The 22,043-nt window shown below is 50.9% G+C and overlaps 1 protein-coding gene across 6 annotated transcripts in view; it reads right to left on the minus strand.

Moving 5' to 3' along the window:
- LOC101751171 (germin-like protein subfamily 2 member 2-like) overlaps window positions 1-22,043 on the minus strand; it is a 44,662-nt gene that overhangs the window by 17,017 nt on the left and 5,602 nt on the right. For 5 of the 6 annotated variants that reach the window (XM_040655670.2, XM_040655669.2, XM_040655667.2 and 2 more), the window contains exons 3-7: window positions 18,767-19,003; window positions 16,949-17,155; window positions 16,575-16,802; window positions 7,105-7,258; window positions 807-916 (exon numbers count right to left, since the gene is read on the minus strand). In XM_040655670.2, coding sequence (XP_040511604.1) covers window positions 807-916; window positions 7,105-7,258; window positions 16,575-16,802; window positions 16,949-17,155; window positions 18,767-19,003 — 936 coding nt within the window. The remainder of the gene's footprint in view (window positions 1-806; window positions 917-7,104; window positions 7,259-16,574; window positions 16,803-16,948; window positions 17,156-18,766; window positions 19,004-22,043) is intronic. The other variant, XM_040655672.2, reaches the window with a different exon arrangement.

Consider the following 22,043-nt stretch of genomic DNA (forward strand, 5'->3'; position numbering starts at 1 on the left):
GGAAAGGGGGGGTTTAAATGGGACTGAAAGGTCCTGGAAGGGGAAAGGGAGGGATTAAATGGGACTGAAAGGTCCTGGAAGGGGAAAGGGAGGGATTGAAAGGTCCTGGAAGGGGAAAGGGAGGGATTAAAAGGTCCTGGAAGGGGAAAGGGGGGGTTTAAATGGGACTGAAAGGTCCTGGAAGGGGAAAAGGGAAAGATTGAAAGGTCCTGGAAGGGGAAAGGGGGGGCAAAAAGGTCCTGGAAGGGGAAAGGGGGGGTTTAAATGGGACTGAAAGGTCCTGGAAGGGGAAAGGGAGGGATTGAAAGGTCCTGGAAGGGGAAAGGGAGGGACTGAAAGGTCCTGGAAGGGGAATGGGGGGGATTGAAAGGTCCTGGAAGGGGAAAGGGGGGGTTGAAAGGGACTGAAAGGTCCTGGAAGGGGAAAGGGAGGGATTGAAAGGGACTGAAAGGTCCTGGAAGGGGAAAGGGAGGGATTGCAAGGGACTGAAAGGTCCTGGAAGGGGAAAGGGAGGGATTAAATGGGACTGAAAGGTCCTGGAAGGGGAAAGGGGGGGGCAAAAAGGTCCTGGAAGGGGAAAGGGGGGGATTGAAAGGTCCTGGAAGGGGAAAGGGAGGGATTGAAAGGGACTGAAAGGTCCTGGAAGGGGAAAGGGGGGGCAAAAAGGTCCTGGAAGGGGAAAGGGGGGACTGAAAGGTCCTGGAAGGGGAAAGGGAGGACCTAAAAAGGTCCTGGAAGGGGAAAGGGAGGACCTAAAAGGGCCTGGAAGGGCCCCGAAGGTCCTGGAAGGGTAAAAGGAGGGTTACCTCGTCCAGGGATTGGGTGTAAATGCGTTCCATGGGGCTCATGAAGGTCCTGGAAGGGCGATAAGGAGCCCAGCGAAAGGAACCGCCCCGGAAAGGGTGGAGAGGAGAGGCTGGAAGGGGAGAAAGGTCCTGGAAGGTAAATGGAGGGGGGGGGGGGGGGGGGGGGGGGAAGGTCCTGGAAGGGTAATTAGGGGTCTTCTCCTCCCTTATGGGGCTAATTAAGGTCCTGGAAGGGTAATTAGAGGTCTTTTTGCCCCTTATTGGGGTTCATTAAGGTCCTGGAAGGGTAATTAGGGGTCTTTTCCTCCCTTATGGGGCTCATTAAGGTCCTGGAAGGGTAATTAGGGGGCTTTTCCTCCCTTATGGGGCTCATTAAGGTCCTGGAAGGGCGATAAAGGGGTCTTTTCCTCCCTTATGGGGCTCATTAAGGTCCTGGAAGGGTAATTAGGGGTCTTCTCCTCCCTTATGGGGTTCTTTAAGGTCCTGGAAGGGTAATTAGGGGGCTTTTCCTCCCTTATGGGGCTCATTAAGGTCCTGGAAGGGTAATTAGGGGTCTTTTCCTCCCTTATGGGGCTCATTAAGGTCCTGGAAGGGTAATTAGGGGTCTTTTTTCCTCCCTTATGGGGCTCATTAAGGTCCTGGAAGGGTAATTAGGGGTCTTTTCCTCCCTCATGTGGTTCATTAAGGTCCTGGAAGGGTAATTAGGGGTCTTTTTGCCCCTTATTCGGGCTCATTAAGGTCCTGGAAGGGTAATTAGGGGGCTTTTTGTCCCTTATGGGGCTCATTAAGGTCCTGGAAGGGTAATTGGGGGTCTTTTTGCCCCTTTTTGGGGCTCATTAAGGTCCTGGAAGGGCGATAAAGGGGTCTTTTTCTCCCTTATGGGGCTCATTAAGGTCCTGGAAGGGTAATTAGGGGTCTTTTCCTCCCTTATGGGGCTCATTAAGGTCCTGGAAGGGTAATTAGGGGTCTTTTTGCCCCTTATGGGGCTCATTAAGGTCCTGGAAGGGTAATTAGGGGTCTTCTCCTCCCTTATGGGGCTCATTAAGGTCCTGGAAGGGTAATTAGAGGTCTTTTTGCCCCTTATTGGGGTTCATTAAGGTCCTGGAAGGGTAATTAGGGGTCTTCTCCTCCCTTATGGGGCTCATTAAGGTCCTGGAAGGGTAATTAGGGGTCTTCTCCTCACTTATGGGGCTCATTAAGGTCCTGGAAGGGTAATTAGTGGTCTTTTTGCCCCTTATTGGGGCTCATTAAGGTCCTGGAAGGGCGATAAAGGGGTCTTCTCCTCCCTTATGGGGCTCATTAAGGTCCTGGAAGGGCGATAAAGGGGTCTTTTCCTCCCTTATGGGGCTCATTAAGGTCCTGGAAGGGCGATAAAGGGGTCTTTTCCTCCCTTATGGGGCTCATTAAGGTCCTGGAAGGGCGATAAAGGGGTCTTTTTGCCCCTTTTTGGGGCTCATTAAGGTCCTGGAAGGGCGATAAAGGGGTCTTTTCCTCCCTTATGGGGCTCATTAAGGTCCTGGAAGGGTAATTAGGGGGCTTTTTGAACCTTATGGGGCTCATTAAGGTCCTGGAAGGGTAATTAGTGGGCTTTTCCTCCCTTATGGGGCTCATTAAGGTCCTGGAAGGGCGATAAAGGGGTCTTTTAGCCCCTTATTGGGGCTCATTAAGGTCCTGGAAGGGTAATTAGGGGTTTTCTCCTCCCTTATGGGGCTCATTAAGGTCCTGGAAGGGTAATTAGGGGGCTTTTTGCCCCTAATGGGGCTCATTAAGGTCCTGGAAGGGTAATTAGGGGGCTTTTTGCCCCTTATTGGGGCTCATTAAGGTCCTGGAAGGGTGATAAAGGGGTCTTATTCTCCCTTATGGGGCTCATTAAGGTCCTGGAAGGGTAATTAGGGGTCTTTTTGCCCTTATTGGGGCTCATTAAGGTCCTGGAAGGGTAATTAGGGGTCTTTTCCTCCCTTATGGGGCTCATTAAGGTCCTGGAAGGGTAATTAGGGGTCTTTTTGTCCCTTATTGGGGCTCATTAAGGTCCTGGAAGGGTAATTAGGGGTCTTCTCCTCCCTTATGGGGCTCATTAAGGTCCTGGAAGGGTAATTAGGGGTCTTTTCCTCCCTTATGGGGCTCATTAAGGTCCTGGAAGGGTAATTAGTGGTCTTTTTGCCCCTTATTGGGGCTCATTAAGGTCCTGGAAGGGTAATTAGGGGGCTTTTTGCCCCTTATTGGGGCTCATTAAGGTCCTGGAAGGGTAATTAGGGGTCTTTTAGTCCCTTATGGGGCTCATTAAGGTCCTGGAAGGGTAATTAGGGGTCCTTTCCTGCCTTATGGGGCTCATTAAGGTCCTGGAAGGGTAATTAGGGGTCTTTTTGCCCCTTATGGGGCTCATTAAGGTCCTGGAAGGGCGATAAAGGGGTCTTTTAGCCCCTTATTGGGGCTCATTAAGGTCCTGGAAGGGTAATTAGGGGTTTTCTCCTCCCTTATGGGGCTCATTAAGGTCCTGGAAGGGTAATTAGGGGGCTTTTTGCCCCTAATGGGGCTCATTAAGGTCCTGGAAGGGTAATTAGGGGGCTTTTTGCCCCTTATTGGGGCTCATTAAGGTCCTGGAAGGGTGATAAAGGGGTCTTATTCTCCCTTATGGGGCTCATTAAGGTCCTGGAAGGGTAATTAGGGGTCTTTTTGCCCTTATTGGGGCTCATTAAGGTCCTGGAAGGGTAATTAGGGGTCTTTTCCTCCCTTATGGGGCTCATTAAGGTCCTGGAAGGGTAATTAGGGGTCTTTTTGTCCCTTATTGGGGCTCATTAAGGTCCTGGAAGGGTAATTAGGGGTCTTCTCCTCCCTTATGGGGCTCATTAAGGTCCTGGAAGGGTAATTAGGGGTCTTTTCCTCCCTTATGGGGCTCATTAAGGTCCTGGAAGGGTAATTAGGGGTCTTTTTGCCCCTTATTGGGGCTCATTAAGGTCCTGGAAGGGTAATTAGGGGGCTTTTTGCCCCTTATTGGGGCTCATTAAGGTCCTGGAAGGGTAATTAGGGGTCTTTTAGTCCCTTATGGGGCTCATTAAGGTCCTGGAAGGGTAATTAGGGGTCCTTTCCTGCCTTATGGGGCTCATTAAGGTCCTGGAAGGGTAATTAGGGGTCTTTTTGCCCCTTATGGGGCTCATTAAGGTCCTGGAAGGGCGATAAAGGGGTCTTTTAGCCCCTTATTGGGGCTCATTAAGGTCCTGGAAGGGTAATTAGGGGTTTTCTCCTCCCTTATGGGGCTCATTAAGGTCCTGGAAGGGTAATTAGGGGTTCTTTCCTGCCTTATGGGGCCCATTAAGGTCCTGGAAGGGTAATTAGGGGTCTTTTTGCCCCTTATTGGGGCTCATTAAGGTCCTGGAAGGGTAATTAGAGGTCCATTCCTCCCTTATGGGGCTCATTAAGGTCCTGGAAGGGTAATTAGAGGTCTTTTTGCCCCTTATTGGGGCTCATTAAGGTCCTGGAAGGGTAATTAGGGGTCTTTCATTCCCTTATGGGGCTCATTAAGGTCCTGGAAGGGCGATAAAGGGGTCTTTTTGCCCCTTATGGGGTTCATTAAGGTCCTGGAAGGGTAATTAGGGGTCCTTTCCTCCCTTATGGGGCTCATTAAGGTCCTGGAAGGGTAATTAGGGGTCTTTTCCTCCCTTATGGGGCTCATTAAGGTCCTGGAAGGGTAATTAGGGGTCTTTTTGTCCCTTATGGGGCCCATTAAGGTCCTGGAAGGGCGATAAAGGGGTCTTTTCCTCCCTTATTGGTGCTCATTAAGGTCCTGGAAGGGCGATAAAGGGGTCTTTTCCTCCCTTATGGGGTTCATTAAGGTCCTGGAAGGGTAATTAGGGGTCTTTTTGTCCCTTATTGGGGCTCATTAAGGTCCTGGAAGGGTAATTAGGGGTCTTTTCCTCCCTTATGGGGCTCATTAAGGTCCTGGAAGGGTAATTACGGGTCTTTTTGTCCCTTATGGGGCTCATTAAGGTCCTGGAATGGTAATTAGGGGTCTTTCATTCCCTTATGGGGCTCATTAAGGTCCTGGAAGGGCGATAAAGGGGTCTTTTTGCCCCTTATGGGGTTCATTAAGGTCCTGGAAGGGTAATTAGGGGTCCTTTCCTGCCTTATGGGGCTCATTAAGGTCCTGGAAGGGTAATTAGGGGTCTTCTCCTCCCTTATGGGGCTCATTAAGGTCCTGGAAGGGTAATTAGGGGTCTTCTCCTCCCTTATGGGGCTCATTAAGGTCCTGGAAGGGCGATAAAGGGGTCTTTTTGCCCCTTATTGGGGCTCATTAAGGTCCTGGAAGGGTAATTAGGGGTCCTTTCCTCCCTTATGGGGCTCATTAAGGTCCTGGAAGAGTAATTAGGGGTCTTTTTTTCCCCTTATTGGGGCTCATTAAGGTCCTGGAAGGGTAATTAGGGGTCTTCTCCTCCCTTATGGGGCTCATTAAGGTCCTGGAAGGGTAATTAGGGGTCTTTTCCTCCCTTATGGGGCTCATTAAGGTCCTGGAAGAGTAATTAGGGGTCTTTTCCTCCCTTATGGGGTTCATTAAGGTCCTGGAAGGGTAATTAGGGGTCTTCTCCTCCCCTATGGGGTTCATTAAGGTCCTGGAAGGGTAATTAGGGGTCTTCTCCTCCCTTATGGGGCTCATTAAGGTCCTGGAAGGGTAATTAGGGGGCTTTTTGCCCCTTATTGGGGCTCATTAAGGTCCTGGAAGGGCGATAAAGGGGTCTTTTTGCCCCTTATGGGGCTCATTAAGGTCCTGGAAGGGTAATTAGGGGTCTTTTTGCCCCTTATTGGGGCTCATTAAGGTCCTGGAAGGGTAATTAGGGGTCTTTTCCTCCCTTATGGTGCTCATTCAGGTCCTGGAAGGGCGATAAATGGGTCTTTCTGCCCCTTATGGGGTTCATTAAGGTCCTGGAAGAGTAATTAGGGGGCTTTTTGCCCCTTATTGGGGCTCATTAAGGTCCTGGAAGGGTAATTAGGGGTCTTTTTGCCCCTTATTGGGGTTAATTAAGGTCCTGGAAGGCTAATTGGGGGTCTTTTTGCCCCTTATGGGGCTCATTAAGGTCCTGGAAGGGTAATTAGGGGTCCTTTTATTCCTTTATGGGGCTCATTAAGGTCCTGGAAGGGTAATTAGGGGTCTTTTTGCCCCTTATTGGTGCTCGTTAAGGTCCTGGAAGGGCGATAAAGGGGTCTTTTTGCCCCTTATTGGGGCTCATTAAGGTCCTGGAAGGGTAATTAGGGGTCTTTTTGTCCCTTATGGGGCTCATTAAGGTCCTGGAAGGGTAACTGGGGGGCTTTTATTCCCTTATGGGGCTCATTAAGGTCCTGGAAGGGTAATTAGGGGTCTTTTCCTCCCTTCTGGGGCTCATTAAGGTCCTGGAAGGGTAATTAGGGGTCTTCTCTTCCCCTATGGGGTTCATTAAGGTCCTGGAAGGGTAATTAGGGGTTTTCTCCTCCCTTATGGGGCTCATTAAGGTCCTGGAAGGGCGATAAAGGGGTCTTCTCCTCCCTTCTGGGGCTCATTAAGGTCCTGGAAGGGTAATTAGGGGTCTTTTTGCCCCTTATGGGGTTCATTAAGGTCCTGGAAGGGCGATAGGGGGGGTCTTCTTCCTTATGGGGCTCATTAAGGTCCTGGAAGGGCGATAAAGGGGTCTTCTTCTGCCTTATGGGGCTCATTAAGGTCCTGGAAGGGTAACCGGGGGATCTTCTCCCGCCCTAATTACCCTGTGGGGTTAATTAAGGTCCTGGAAGGGTAATTGGGGGTCTTCTCTTCCCCGATGGGGTTAATTAAGGTCCTGGAAGGGCGATAGGGGGGTCTTCTTCCCTTATGGGGTTCATTAAGGTCCTGGAAGGGTGATAGGCCCTCTTCTCGTGTCCTAATGACTTTAGGGTCCTAATTAGGGTCCTGGAAGGGCGATAGGGGTCCTTTCCTGCCTTATGGGGCTCATTAAGGTCCTGGAAGGGCGATAGGGGGGTCTTCTTCCCTTATGGGGTTCATTAAGGTCCTGGAAGGGCGATAAAGGGGTCTTCTTCTGCCTTATGGGGCTCATTAAGGTCCTGGAAGGGTAATTAGGGGTCTTCTCTTCCCCTATGGGGTTCATTAAGGTCCTGGAAGGGTAATTAGGGGTCTTTTCCTCAGTTATGGGGCTCATTAAGGTCCTGGAAGGGTAATTAGGGGTCTTTTTGCCCCTTATTGAGGCTCATTAAGGTCCTGGAAGGGTAACCGGGGGATCTTCTCCCGCCCGAATTACCCTGAGGGCTTAATGAAGGCCCTTAATTAACGGAAGTTCGTTACCCGCCAGGTCGTAGAAGTAGCGCCACACCCGGCTGTCTTCCGAGCGCCCGTAGGCCGCGCTGTGCACCAACTGGGCCAAATTGGGGGGGAGGTTCACCCTTTGGTCCTCCGACGCCTTCCGGAAGCTTCTGATGAACTCCAGCCCTCCGCTCGGCTGCCAGGACCCGAAAAGACCAAAGGAGAGGGAGGTAAAGAGTGAGATTCGTACCTTCCAGGACCCAAAAATCCCATTAGAATAACGTAGGGGGCTTTAAAAGGAAGCGTTGTATCTTCCAGGACCCAAATTCCCATTAGAATAAAGATAGGGGGCTTTAAAAGGAAGCGTTGTATCTTCCAGGACCCAAAATCCCATTACAATAAAGGTAGGGGGCTTTAAAAGGAAGCGTTGTACCTTCCAGGACCCAAAATCCCATTAGAATAAAGGGAGGGGGCTTTAAAAGGAAGCGTTGTATCTTCCAGGACCCAAAATCCCCTTAGAACACAGTGTGGGGCTCAAACGTTGTGCGTTGTACCTTCCAGGACCCAAATCCCCTATACTATAGGGTAGGGGGCTCGAATGTTGAGTGTTGTACCTTCCAGGACCCAAAAATCCCCTTTAAATAAAGATAGGGGGCTTTAAAAGGAAGCGTTGTACCTTCCAGGACCCAAAATCCCATTAGAATAAGGGGAGGGGGCTCGAATGTTGAGGGTTGTACCTTCCAGGACCCAAAAATCCCATTAGAATAACGTAGGGGGCTTTAAAAGGAAGCGTTGTATCTTCCAGGACCCAAAAATCCCCTTTAAATAAAGATAGGGGGCTTTAAAACGAGGTGTTGTACCTTCCAGGACCCAAAAATCCCCCATAGAATAACGTAGGGGGCTTTAAAAGGAAGCGTTGTACCTTCCAGGACCCAAAAATCCCCTTTAAATAAAGATAGGGGGCTTTAAAACGAGGTGTTGTACCTTCCAGGACCCAAATCCCCCATTAGAACGCTTTAGTGGGCTCAACAAACAAGTGTTGTACCTTCCAGGACCCAAATCCCCTATACTATAGGGTAGGGGGCTCGAATGTTGAGCGTTGTACCTTCCAGGACCCAAAAATCCCCTTTAAATAAAGATAGGGGGCTTTAAAACGAGGTGTTGTATCTTCCAGGACCCAAAATCCCATTAGAATAAAGGTAGGGGGCTTTAAAAGGAAGCGTTGTACCTTCCAGGACCCAAAAATCCCCTTTAAATAAAGATAGGGGGCTTTAAAAGGAAGCGTTGTACCTTCCAGGACCCAAAAATCCCCTTTAAATAAAGATAGGGGGCTTTAAAAGGAAGCGTTGTACCTTCCAGGACCCAAATCCCCCATTAGAACGCTTTAGTGGGCTCAACAAACAAGTGTTGTACCTTCCAGGACCCAAATCCCCTATACTATAGGGTAGGGGGCTCGAATGTTGAGCGTTGTATCTTCCAGGACCCAAAATCCCATTAGATTAAAGGTAGGGGGCTTTAAAAGGAAGCGTTGTACCTTCCAGGACCCAAAAATCCCATTAGTATAACGTAGGGGGCTTTAAAAGGAAGCGTTGTATCTTCCAGGACCCAAAATCCCATTAGAACACAGTGTGGGGCTCAAACGTTGAGCGTTGTACCTTCCAGGACCCAAAAATCCCCTTTAAATAAAGATAGGGGGCTTTAAAACGAGGTGTTGTACCTTCCAGGACCCAAAATCCCATTAGAACACAGTGTGGGGCTCAAACGTTGAGCATTGTACCTTCCAGGACCCAAAAATCCCCTTTAAATAAAGATAGGGGGCTTTAAAACGAGGTGTTGTACCTTCCAGGACCCAAAATCCCATTAGAACACAGTGTGGGGCTCTAACGTTGAGCATTGTACCTTCCAGGACCCAAAAATCCCCTTTAAATAAAGATAGGGGGCTTTAAAACGAGGTGTTGTACCTTCCAGGACCCAAATCCCCCATTAGAACGCTTTAGTGGGCTCAACAAACAAGTGTTGTACCTTCCAGGACCCAAATCCCCTATACTATAGGGTAGGGGGCTCGAATGTTGAGCGTTGTACCTTCCAGGACCCAAAAATCCCCTTTAAATAAAGATAGGGGGCTTTAAAACGAGGTGTTGTATCTTCCAGGACCCAAAATCCCATTAGAATAAAGGTAGGGGGCTTTAAAAGGAAGCGTTGTACCTTCCAGGACCCAAAAATCCCCTTTAAATAAAGATAGGGGGCTTTAAAAGGAAGCGTTGTATCTTCCAGGACCCAAAAATCCCATTAGAATAAGGGGAGGGGGCTTTAAAAGGAAGCGTTGTATCTTCCAGGACCCAAAATCCCATTAGAATAAAGGGAGGGGGCTTTAAAAGGAAGCGTTGTATCTTCCAGGACCCAAAATCCCCTTAGAACACAGTGTGGGGCTCAAACGTTGTGCGTTGTACCTTCCAGGACCCAAATCCCCTATACTATAGGGTAGGGGGCTCGAATGTTGAGTGTTGTACCTTCCAGGACCCAAAAATCCCCTTTAAATAAAGATAGGGGGCTTTAAAAGGAAGCGTTGTACCTTCCAGGACCCAAAATCCCATTAGAATAAGGGGAGGGGGCTCGAATGTTGAGGGTTGTACCTTCCAGGACCCAAAAATCCCATTAGAATAACGTAGGGGGCTTTAAAAGGAAGCGTTGTATCTTCCAGGACCCAAAAATCCCCTTTAAATAAAGATAGGGGGCTTTAAAACGAGGTGTTGTACCTTCCAGGACCCAAAAATCCCCCATAGAATAACGTAGGGGGCTTTAAAAGGAAGCGTTGTACCTTCCAGGACCCAAAAATCCCCTTTAAATAAAGATAGGGGGCTTTAAAACGAGGTGTTGTACCTTCCAGGACCCAAATCCCCCATTAGAACGCTTTAGTGGGCTCAACAAACAAGTGTTGTACCTTCCAGGACCCAAATCCCCTATACTATAGGGTAGGGGGCTCGAATGTTGAGCGTTGTACCTTCCAGGACCCAAAAATCCCCTTTAAATAAAGATAGGGGGCTTTAAAACGAGGTGTTGTATCTTCCAGGACCCAAAATCCCATTAGAATAAAGGTAGGGGGCTTTAAAAGGAAGCGTTGTATCTTCCAGGACCCAAAAATCCCCTTTAAATAAAGATAGGGGGCTTTAAAAGGAAGTGTTGTATCTTCCAGGACCCAAATCCCCCATTAGAACGCTTTAGTGGGCTCAACAAACAAGTGTTGTACCTTCCAGGACCCAAATCCCCTATACTATAGGGTAGGGGGCTCGAATGTTGAGCGTTGTACCTTCCAGGACCCAAAACTCCCCTTTAAATAAAGATAGGGGGCTTTAAAAGGAAGCGTTGTATCTTCCAGGACCCAAAATCCCATTAGAATAAAGGGAGGGGGCTTTAAATGCAGTTTTGTACCTTCCAGGACCCAAAAATCCCATTAGTATAACATAGGGGGCTTTAAAAGGAAGTGTTGTACCTTCCAGGACCCAAAATCCCCTTAGAACACAGTGTGGGGCTCAAACGTTGAGCGTTGTACCTTCCAGGACCCAAAAATCCCCTTTAAATAAAGATAGGGGGCTTTAAAACGAGGTGTTGTATCTTCCAGGACCCAAAATCCCATTAGAATAAGGGGAGGGGGCTTTAAATGAAGTGTTGTACCTTCCAGGACCCAAATCCCCTATACTATAGGGTAGGGGGCTCAAACGTTGAGCGTTGTACCTTCCAGGACCCAAATTCCCATTAGAATAAAGGTAGGGGGCTTTAAAAGGAAGCGTTGTATCTTCCAGGACCCAAAAATCCCCTTTAAATAAAGATAGGGGGCTTTAAAATGAAGTGTTGTACCTTCCAGGACCCAAAAATCCCATTAGAATAAGGGGAGGGGGCTTTAAAAGGAAGCGTTGTATCTTCCAGGACCCAAAATCCCATTAGAATAACGTAGGGGGCTTTAAAAGGAAGCGTTGTATCTTCCAGGACCCAAAAATCCCCCATAGAATAACGTAGGGGGCTTTAAATGAAGTTTTGTACCTTCCAGGACCCAAAATCCCATTAGAATAAAGGGAGGGGGCTTTAAAAGGAAGCGTTGTACCTTCCAGGACCCAAAAATCCCCTTTAAATAAAGATAGGGGGCTTTAAAACGAGGTGTTATATCTTCCAGGACCCAAAATCCCCCATAGAATAACGTAGGGGGCTTTAAATGAAGTTTTGTATCTTCCAGGACCCAAAATCCCATTAGAATAAAGGAAGGGGGCTTTAAATGAAGTTTTGTACCTTCCAGGACCCAAAAATCTCATTAGTATAACGTAGGGGGCTTTAAAAGGAAGCGTTGTACCTTCCAGGACCCAAAAATCCCCTTTAAATAAAGATAGGGGGCTTTAAAAGGAAGCGTTGTATCTTCCAGGACCCAAAATCCCCCATAGAATAACGTAGGGGGCTTTAAAAGGAAGCGTTGTATCTTCCAGGACCCAAAATCCCATTAGAATAAGGGGAGGGGGCTCGAATGTTGAGGGTTGTACCTTCCAGGACCCAAAAATCCCCTTTAAATAAAGATAGGGGGCTTTAAAAGGAAGTGTTGTATCTTCCAGGACCCAAAATCCCATTAGAACACAGTGTGGGGCTCAAACGTTGAGCGTTGTATCTTCCAGGACCCAAAATCCCATTAGAATAACGTAGGGGGCTTTAAAAGGAAGCGTTGTACCTTCCAGGACCCAAATCCCCCATTAGAACGCTTTAGTGGGCTCAACAAACAAGTGTTGTACCTTCCAGGACCCAAATCCCCTATACTATAGGGTAGGGGGCTCGAATGTTGAGCGTTGTACCTTCCAGGACCCAAAAATCCCCTTTAAATAAAGATAGGGGGCTTTAAAACGAGGTGTTGTATCTTCCAGGACCCAAAATCCCATTAGAATAAAGGTAGGGGGCTTTAAAAGGAAGCGTTGTACCTTCCAGGACCCAAAAATCCCCTTTAAATAAAGATAGGGGGCTTTAAAAGGAAGCGTTGTATCTTCCAGGACCCAAAATCCCATTAGAATAATGATAGGGGGCTTTAAAAGGAAGCGTTGTATCTTCCAGGACCCAAAATCCCCCATAGAATAACGTAGGGGGCTTTAAAAGGAAGCGTTGTATCTTCCAGGACCCAAAATCCCATTAGAATAAGGGGAGGGGGCTCGAATGTTGAGGGTTGTACCTTCCAGGACCCAAAAATCCCCTTTAAATAAAGATAGGGGGCTTTAAAAGGAAGTGTTGTATCTTCCAGGACCCAAAATCCCATTAGAACACAGTGTGGGGCTCAAACGTTGAGCGTTGTATCTTCCAGGACCCAAAATCCCATTAGAATAACGTAGGGGGCTTTAAAAAAAAGCGTTGTATCTTCCAGGACCCAAAAATCCCATTAGAATAACGTAGGGGGCTTTAAAAGGAAGCGTTGTATCTTCCAGGACCCAAAATCCCATTAGAATAAAGGGAGGGGGCTTTAAAAGGAAGCGTTGTATCTTCCAGGACCCAAAATCCCATTAGAATAAAGGGAGGGGGCTTTAAAAGGAAGCGTTGTATCTTCCAGGACCCAAAATCCCCATAGAATAATGTAGGGGGCTTTAAAAGGAAGCGTTGTATCTTCCAGGACCCAAATCCCCCATAGAATAACGTAGGGGGCTTTAAATGAAGTTTTGTACCTTCCAGGACCCAAAATCCCATTAGAATAAAGGGAGGGGGCTTTAAATGAAGTTTTGTACCTTCCAGGACCCAAAAATCCCCTTTAAATAAAGATAGGGGGCTTTAAAACGAGGTGTTGTACCTTCCAGGACCCAAATTCCCATTAGAACCCCATAAAAGAACCCTTCCAGGTCACTTTTGCCCTTCCAGGACCCAAATTCCCTACAGAACCCCATAGAAGGACCCTTTAAGCTCACCTTTACCCTTCCAGGACCCAAATTCCCATTAGAACCCCATAGAAGGACCCTTTAAGCTCACCTTTACCCTTCCAGGACCCAAACCCCCTATACAACCCTATAGAAGGACCCTTTAAGCTCACCTTTACCCTTCCAGGACCCAAAGTCCCATTAGAACCCCATAGAAGGACCCTTTAAGCTCACCTTTACCCTTCCAGGACCCGAAGTTCCCATAGAACCCCATAGAAGGACCCTTTAAGCCTCACCTTTACCCTTCCAGGACCCAAAGCCCCCATAGAACCCCATAGAAGGACCCTTTAGGCACACCTTTACCCTTCCAGGACCCAAAGTCCCTATAAAACCCCATAGAAGGACCCTTTAAGCTCACCTTTACCCTTCCAGGACCCAAATTCCCTATAAAACCCCATAGAAGGACCCTTTAAGCTCACCTTTACCCTTCCAGGACCCAAAGTCCCCATAGAACCCCATAGAAGCACCCTTTAAGCTCACCTTTACCCTTCCAGGACCCAACCAACCTATATATCCCTATAGAGCCCCAATGGAACCTCATAGAGGGACGGAACCACCGCCAATTTACCCTTCCAGGACCCAACGGCCTCACTTTCCCCTTCCAGGACCCAAAGTCTCCATAGAACCCCATAGAAGCACCCTTTAAGCTCACCTTTACCCTTCCAGGACCCAACCAACCTATCCAGCCCTATAGATCCCCAATGGAACCTCATAGAGGGACGGAACCACCGCCAATTTACCCTTCCAGGACCCAACCGCCTCACTTTCCCCTTCCAGGACCCAAACTCCCTATAGAACCCCATAGAAGGACCCTTTAATCTCACCTTTACCCTTCCAGGACCCAACCAACCTATCCAGCCCTATAGATCCCTAACGGAACCTCATAGAGAGATGGAACCACCGCCAATTTACCCTTCCAGGACCCAACCGCCTCACTTTCCCCTTCCAGGACCCAAAATCCCTATAGAACCCCATAGAAGGACCCTTCCGCCTCACCTTTACCCTTCCAGGACCCAACCAACCTATATATCCCTATAGAGCCCCAATGGAACCTCATAGAGGGACGGAACCACCGCCAATTTACCCTTCCAGGACCCAACCGCCTCTCTTTCCCCTTCCAGGACCCAAAATCCCTATAGAACCCCATAGAAGGACCCTTTAAGCTCACCTTTACCCTTCCAGGACCCAACCAACCTATATATCCCTATAGATCCCCAATGGAACCTCATAGAGAGATGGAACCACCGCCAGTTTACCCTTCCAGGACCCAACCGCCTCACTTTACCCTTCCAGGACCCAAACTCCCCATAGAACCCCATAGAAGGACCCTTCCGCCTGACCTTTACCCTTCCAGGACCCAACCAACATATACAGCCCTATAGAGCCCCAATGGAACCTCATAGAGGGACGGAACCACCGCCAATTTACCCTTCCAGGACCCAACCACCTCACTTTCCCCTTCCAGGACCCAAACTCCCTATAGAACCCCATAGAAGGACCCTTTAACCTCACCTTTACCCTTCCAGGACCCAACCAACCTATCCAGCCCTATAGATCCCTAACGGAACCTCATAGAGAGATGGAACCACCGCCAATTTTCCCTTCCAGGACCCAACCAACCTATCCAGCCCTATAGATCCCCAATGGAACCTCATAGAGGGACGGAACCACCGCCAATTTTCCCTTCCAGGACCCAACCAACCTATCCAGCCCTATAGATCCCTAACGGAACATCACAGGCGGATACAACCACCACCAATTTACCCTTCCAGGACCCAACCAACCTATCCAGCCCTATAGATCCCTAACGGAACCTCATAGAGAGATGGAACCACCGCCAACTTACCCTTCCAGGACCCAACCAACCTATATATCCCTATAGATCCCCAATGGAACCTCATAGAGGGACGGAACCACCGCCAATTTTCCCTTCCAGGACCCAACCAACCTATATATCCCTATAGATACCCAATGGAACCTCATAGAGAGATGGAACCACCGCCAATTTACCCTTCCAGGACCCAACCAACCTATCCAGCCCTATAGATCCCTAACGGAACCTCATAGAGAGATGGAACCACCGCCAACTTACCCTTCCAGGACCCAACCAACTTATATATCCCTATAGATACCCAATGGAACCTCATAGAGGGACGGAACCACCGCCAATTTTCCCTTCCAGGACCCAACCAACCTATCCAGCCCTATAGATCCCGAACGGAACCTCATAGAGAGATGGAACCACCGCCAATTTTCCCTTCCAGGACCCAACCAACCTATCCAGCCCTATAGATCCCCAATGGAACCTCATAGAGGGACGAAACCACTGCCAATTTACCCTTCCAGGACCCAACCAACTTATATATCCCTATAGATACCCAATGGAACCTCATAGAGAGATGGAACCACCGCCAATTTACCCTTCCAGGACCCAACCTCCCTTTATAGCCCTATAGATCCCCAATGGAACCTCATAGAGAGATGGAACCACCGCCAATTTACCCTTCCAGGACCCAACCAACCTATATATCCCTATAGATCCCCAATGGAACCTCATAGAGAGATGGAACCACCGCCAGTTTACCCTTCCAGGACCCAACCAACCTATCCAGCCCTATAGATCCCTAATGGAACCTCATAGAGAGATGGAACCACCGCCAATTTACCCTTCCAGGACCCAACCTCCCTTTATAGCCCTATGGAGCCCCAATGGAACCTCATAGAGAGATGGAACCACCGCCAATTTTCCCTTCCAGGACCCAACCAACCTATCCAGCCCTATAGAGCCCCAATGGAACCTCATAGAGGGACGGAACCACCGCCAATTTACCCTTCCAGGACCCAACCTCCCTTTATAGCCCTATGGAGCCCCAATGGAACCTCATAGAGAGATGGAACCACCGCCAATTTTCCCTTCCAGGACCCAACCAACCTATCCAGCCCTATAGAGCCCCAATGGAACCTCATAGAGAGATGGAACCACCGCCAATTTTCCCTTCCAGGACCCAACCAACCTATATATCCCTATAGATACCCAATGGAACCTCATAGAGAGATGGAACCACCGCCAATTTACCCTTCCAGGACCCAACCAACCTATATATCCCTATAGATCCCCAATGGAACCTCATAGAGAGATGGAACCACCGCCAGTTTACCCTTCCAGGACCCAACCAACCTATCCAGCCCTATAGATCCCTAACGGAACCTCATAGAGAGATGGAACCACCGCCAACTTACCCTTCCAGGACCCAACCAACCTATATATCCCTATAGATCCCCAATGGAACCTCATAGAGAGATGGAACCACTGCCAATTTACCCTTCCAGGACCCAACCAACCTATCCAGCTCTATAGATCCCTAACGGAACCTCATAGAGAGATGGAACCACCGCCAATTTACCCTTCCAGGACCCAAGCAACCTATCCAGCCCTATAGATCCCAAACGGAACATCACAGGCGGATACAACCACCGCCAATTTCACCTTCCACGACCCCACAACCCCCCCAAAACCCTAAAATCCCCCCCCGGATCACGCTAGAACCCCCCAACCGCCCCTTATTTCCCCCTTTTCCCCCTCACCTGAAGCGCCCGAGCCGCGATATCCTCCGCCGTGCCGAAGAAAGCCTCGTCCACGTCCAAAGTCTTCACCTCCTCGTGGCTCCCGAAGAAGAGGACCACCGCCAACTCCCCCCCGCCGACGTTCTTAAGCCAATGGACGGCGCCGGGGGGGAAGAACACCGCCTGCCCCACGGTGGCGTTGTAGGTCGTGGCGTTGGCGCCGCTCGCCACGCCGACCCACGCCGTGCCCTGCGGGCGAAGCCGCGAGGAAAAGCATGCAGGGGGTGGGGGAAAACAAGCCTCGCGGGGTGGCCTTGGAGCCATCCCGATGGGCTCGAAGGGGCGCGAGAGAAAAAGGGTGAGTTGGGGGGGGGAAGGGCGTCGCCGCGGCCTACTTGCAGCACGTAGCCGTGCTCGGCGGCGTTGAAGTGCCAGTGGGGGACGCGGAGGCCGCCGGCTTTGATCCGAAGCAAGGCCACGCTCATGTGGGATTGGTGCTGCCGGAGGCTCTCCCCGAATTGCAGCCCTTCGGGGTCGGGGTAAAGGTCCCGCTTGGATCTCGAGGTCGCCCATTGGATTTGGCCGCCGGGGTATTTTTGGGGCTGGGAAGTGGGGGGGGGGGGGTCGGAAAAGGGGGAGAAGGGAGCTCCATTCAGTTTCGCTTTTGGTTTCACTTCCCCTTCCCTTCCTTTCCCCTCATTTCCCCTCCTTTCCCCTCATTTCCCCTCATTTCCCCTTTATTTCCCCTCATTTTCCCTCCCTTTCCCTGTATTTCCCCTCATTTCCCCTTTACTTCCCCTCATTTCCCCTCCCTTTCCCTGTATTTCCCCTCCTTTTCCCTTATTTCCCCTCATTTCCCCTAATTTCCCTTCCCTTTCCCCTTCCTTTCCCTTCCTTTTCCCTTATTTCCCCTCATTTCCCCTTTATTTCCCCTCATTTCCCCTCCCTTTCCCTGTATTTCCCCTCCTTTTCCCTTATTTCCCCTTCATTTCCCTCCCTTTCCCCTCATTTCCCCTTCATTTCCCCTTATTTTCCCCTCATTTCCCCTCCCTTTCCCTGTATTTCCCCTCCTTTCCCCTTTATTTCCCCTCATTTCCCCCCCTTTCCCTTCCTTTTCCCTCCCTTTCCCCTCCTTTCCCCTTCATTTCCCTTTGTTTCCCCTCCTTCCCCCTCCTTTCCCCTTCATTTCCCCTCATTTCCCCTCCTTTCCCCTTTATTTCCCCTAATTTCCCCCCCTTTCCCTTCCTTTCCCCTCCTTTTCCCTTATTTCCCCTTCATTTCCCCTCATTTCCCTCCCTTTCCCCTCATTTCCCTTCCTTTCCCCTCCTTTCCCCTCATTTCCCCTTCATTTCCCCTCATTTCCCCTCCTTTCCCCTTCATTTCCCCTCCCTTTCCCTTTGTTTCCTTTTGTTTCCCCTCCTTTCCCGTCCTTCCCCTTCCCCTTCCCCTTCCCATCCCTTTCCCCTCCCACTTCCCCTCCCTCTTCCCTCCCACTTCCCCTCCCCCTTCCCCTTCCTCCTCCCACTTCCCCTTCCCACTTCCCTTCCCACTTCCCCTCCCCCTCCTCCTAGCCCTCCCACTTCCCCTCCCACTTCCCCTTCCCCCTCCCCCTCCCTCCTCCCACTTCCCCTCCCACTTCCCCTCCCCCTTCCCCTTCCCCCTCCCACTTCCCCTCCCACTTCACCTCCCACATCCCCTCCCCCTCCCACTTCCCTTCCCACTTCCCCTCCCCCTTCCCACTTGCCCTTCCCCTCTCCCCTTCCTCCTCCCACTTCCCCTCCCACTTCCCCTCCCCCCTTCCCCTTCCCCCTCCCACTTCCCCTCCCACTTCACCTCCCACATCCCCTCCCCCTCCCACTTCCCTTCCCACTTCCCCTCCTCCTTCCCACTTCCCCTCCCCCTCCCCCTTCCCCTTCCCATCCCTTTCCCCTCCCACTTCCCCTCCCTCTTCCCTCCCACTTCCCCTCCCACTTCCCCTTCCCCTTCCCCCCCCCTTCCCACTTCCCTTCCCACTTCCCCTCCCACTTCCCCTCCCACTTCCCCTCCCCCTTCCCCTTCCTCCTCCCACTTCCCCTTCCCACTTCCCTTCCCACTTCCCCTCCCCCTTCCCACTTCCCCTCCCCCTCCCCCTTCCCCTTCCCATCCCTTTCCCCTCCCACTTCCCCTCCCTCTTCCCTCCCACTTCCCCTCCCACTTCCCCTTCCCCCTCCCACCTCCGTCCGACTCAACCGATAGAAGAAGCGAAACCGGGCGCCTCCGCCGCCTCCTCCCTCCTCGTTAACTCCTTCCTCGTTAACAACCCCTCCCTCGTTAGCGCTCATTTCCCTAACGAGGCCGCCCGCCTTGCTGTACACCAGGGCCAAACTGGCCACGCTCAGAGCTGTGCTCATCACGCCGGCCAGAAGGCAAAGCGCAAACAGCTTCCGGAGGGTTCCGTTGCTTTGGGGGGCCTGAAGTGGATTTAAAGAGGGGGGGGGAAAGGGTTGGCCGGGGGCGAAGCGGGCCCAAGTGGGCCAAAGAGGGCCAAGCAGGGCCGAGCCAGGCCAAGCCAGGCCAAGTTAGGCCAAGCCGGGCCAAGCCAGGCCATGTTGGGTCAAGCCAGGCCAAGCCAGGCCAAGTTAGGCCAAGCTAGGCCAAGCTAGGCCAAGCTAGGCCAAGCCAGGCCAGATGAGGCCAAGCTAGGCCAAGCCAGGCCAAGGTAGGCCAAGCCAGGCCATGTTGGGTCAAGCCAGGCCAAGCCAGGCCAAGCCAGGCCAAGTTAGGCCAAGCCAGGCCAAGTTAGGCCAAGTTAGGCCAAGCCAGGCCAAGTTAGGCCAAGCCAGGCCATGTTGGGTCAAGCCAGGCCAAGCTAGGCCAAGCTAGGCCATGGTGAGCCATGTTGGGCCAAGCCAGGCCAAGCCAGGCCAAGATAGGCCAAGCCAGGCCAAGCCAGGCCAAGTTAGGCCAAGCCAGGCCAAGCCAGGCCAAGCCAGGCCGAATTGGGCCAAGCTAGGCCAAACCAGGCCAAGCCAGGCCAAGTTAGGCCAAGCCAGGCCAAACCAGGCCAAGCCAGGCCCAGTTAGGCCAAGCCAGGCCAGATTAGGCCAAGGTAGGCCAAGCCAGGCCAAGCCAGGCCAAGCCAGGCCGAATTGGGTCAAGCCGGGCAAAGCTAGGCCAAGCCAGGCCAAGTTAGGCCAAGCCAGGCCAAGTTACGCCAAGTTAGGCCAAGGTAGGCCAAGGTAGGCCAAGGTAGGCCAAGCCAGGCCAAACCAGGCCAAGCCAGGCCGAATTGGGCCAAGCTAGGCCAAGCCAGGCCAAGCCAGGCCAAGTTAGGCCAAGGTAGGCCAAGGCAGGCCAAACCAGGCCAAGCCAGGCTGAATTGGGTCAAGCCGGGCCAAGCTAGGCCAAGCCAGGCCAAGCTAGGCCAAGCTAGGCCAAGCCAGGCCAGATTAGGCCAAGCTAGGCCAAGCCAGGCGAAGTTAGGCCAAGCCGGGCCGAACTGGGCCAAGCAAGGCCAAGTTAGGCCAAGCCAAGCCAAACCAGTCCAAACCAGTCCAAACCAGTCCAAACCAGGCCAAGATAGGCCAAGTTAGGCCAAGCCAGTCCAAACCAGTCCAAACCAGTCCAACCCAGTCCAACCCAGTCCAAACCAGTCCAAACCAGTCCAAACCAAGCCAAGTTAGGCCTAGTTAGGCCAAGTTAGGCCAAACCAGTCCAAACCAATCCAAACCAGTCCAAACCATTCCAAACCAATCCAAACCAATCCAAACCAGTCCAAACCAGTCCAAACCAGTCCAAACCATTCCAATCCAGGCCAAACCAGTCCAAACCAGTCCAAACCAGTCCAAGTTAGGCCCAGTTGGCCAAACCAGTCCAAACCAGTCCAAACCAGTCCAAACCAATCCAAACCAGTCCAAACCAGTCCAAACCAGTCCAACCCATTCCAAACCAATCCAAACCAGTCCAACCCAGTCCAAACCAGTCCAAACCAGGCCAAACCAGGCCAAGTTATGCCAAGCCAAGCCAAACCAGTCCAAACCAGTCCAACCCATTCCAAACCAGTCCAAACCAATCCAAACCAGTCCAAACCAGTCCAACCCATTCCAAACCAGTCCAAACCTGTCCAAACCAGTCCAAACCAGTCCAAACCAATCCAAACCAGTCCAAACCAGTCCAAACCAGGCCAAGTTAGGCCCAGCTAGGCCAAACCAGTTCAAACCAGTTCAACCCATTCCAAACCAATCCAAACCAGTCCAAACCAGTCCAAACCAGTCCAAGTTAGGCCAAGCCAAGCCAAACCAGTCCAAACCAGTCCAAACCAGTCCAAACCAGTCCAAACCAATCCAAACCAGTCCAAACCAGTCCAAACCATTCCAAACCAGTCCAAACCAATCCAAACCAGTCCAAAACAGTCCAAACCAGGCCAAACCAGTCCAAACCAATCCAAACCAGTCCAAACCAGGCCAAGTTAGGCCAAACCAGTCCAAACCAGTCCAAACCAGTCCAAACCAATCCAAACCAGTCCAAACCAGTCCAAACCAGTCCAAACCAGGCCACGTTAGGCCAAACCAGTCCAAACCAGTCCAAACCAATCCAAACCAGTCCAAACCAGTTCAAACCAGTCCAAACCAGGCCAAGTTAGGCCAAACCAGTCCAAACCAGTCCAAACCCGGCCAAACCAGGCCAAACCAGTCCAAACCAGTCCAAACCCATTCCAAACCATTCCAAACCAGTCCAAACCAGTCCAAACCAGTCCAACCCATTCCAAACCAGTCCAAACCAGTCCAAACCAGGCCAAGTTAGGCCAAACCAGTCCAAACCAGTCCAAACCAGTCCAAACCAGTCCAAACCAGGCCAAGTTAGGCCAAACCAGTCCAAACCAGTCCAAACCAGTCCAAACCAATCCAAACCAGTCCAAACCAGTCCAAACCAGTCCAAACCAATCCAAACCAGTCCGAAGCAGTCCAACCCAATCCAACCCAGTCCAAACCAGTCCAAACCAGGCCAAGTTAGGCCCAACCAGTCCAAACCAGTCCAAACCAGGCCAAACCAATCCAAACCAGTCCAAACCAGGCCAAACCAGTCAAGTTAGGCCCAGTTAGGCCAAACCATTCCAAACCAGTCCGAACCAGTCCAAACCAGACCAAACCAGTCCAAACCAGTCCAAACCAGACCAAACCTATCCAAACCAATCCAAACCAGTCCAACCCAATCCAAACCAGTCCAAACCAGTCCAAACCATTCCAAACCAGTCCAAACCAATCCAAACCAGTCCAAAACAGTCCAAACCAGGCCAAACCAGTCCAAACCAATCCAAACCAGTCCAAACCAGGCCAAATTAGGCCAAACCAGTCCAAACCAGTCCAAACCAGTCCAAACCAATCCAAACCAGTCCAAACCAGTCCAAACCAGTCCAAACCAGGCCACGTTAGGCCAAACCAGTCCAAACCAGTCCAAACCAATCCAAACCAGTCCAAACCAGTTCAAACCAGTCCAAACCAGGCCAAGTTA

This window comes from Gallus gallus, chromosome Z, assembly GCF_016699485.2.
Source record: "Gallus gallus isolate bGalGal1 chromosome Z, bGalGal1.mat.broiler.GRCg7b, whole genome shotgun sequence".
In the NCBI taxonomy this organism is placed as follows: Eukaryota; Metazoa; Chordata; class Aves; order Galliformes; family Phasianidae; genus Gallus; species Gallus gallus.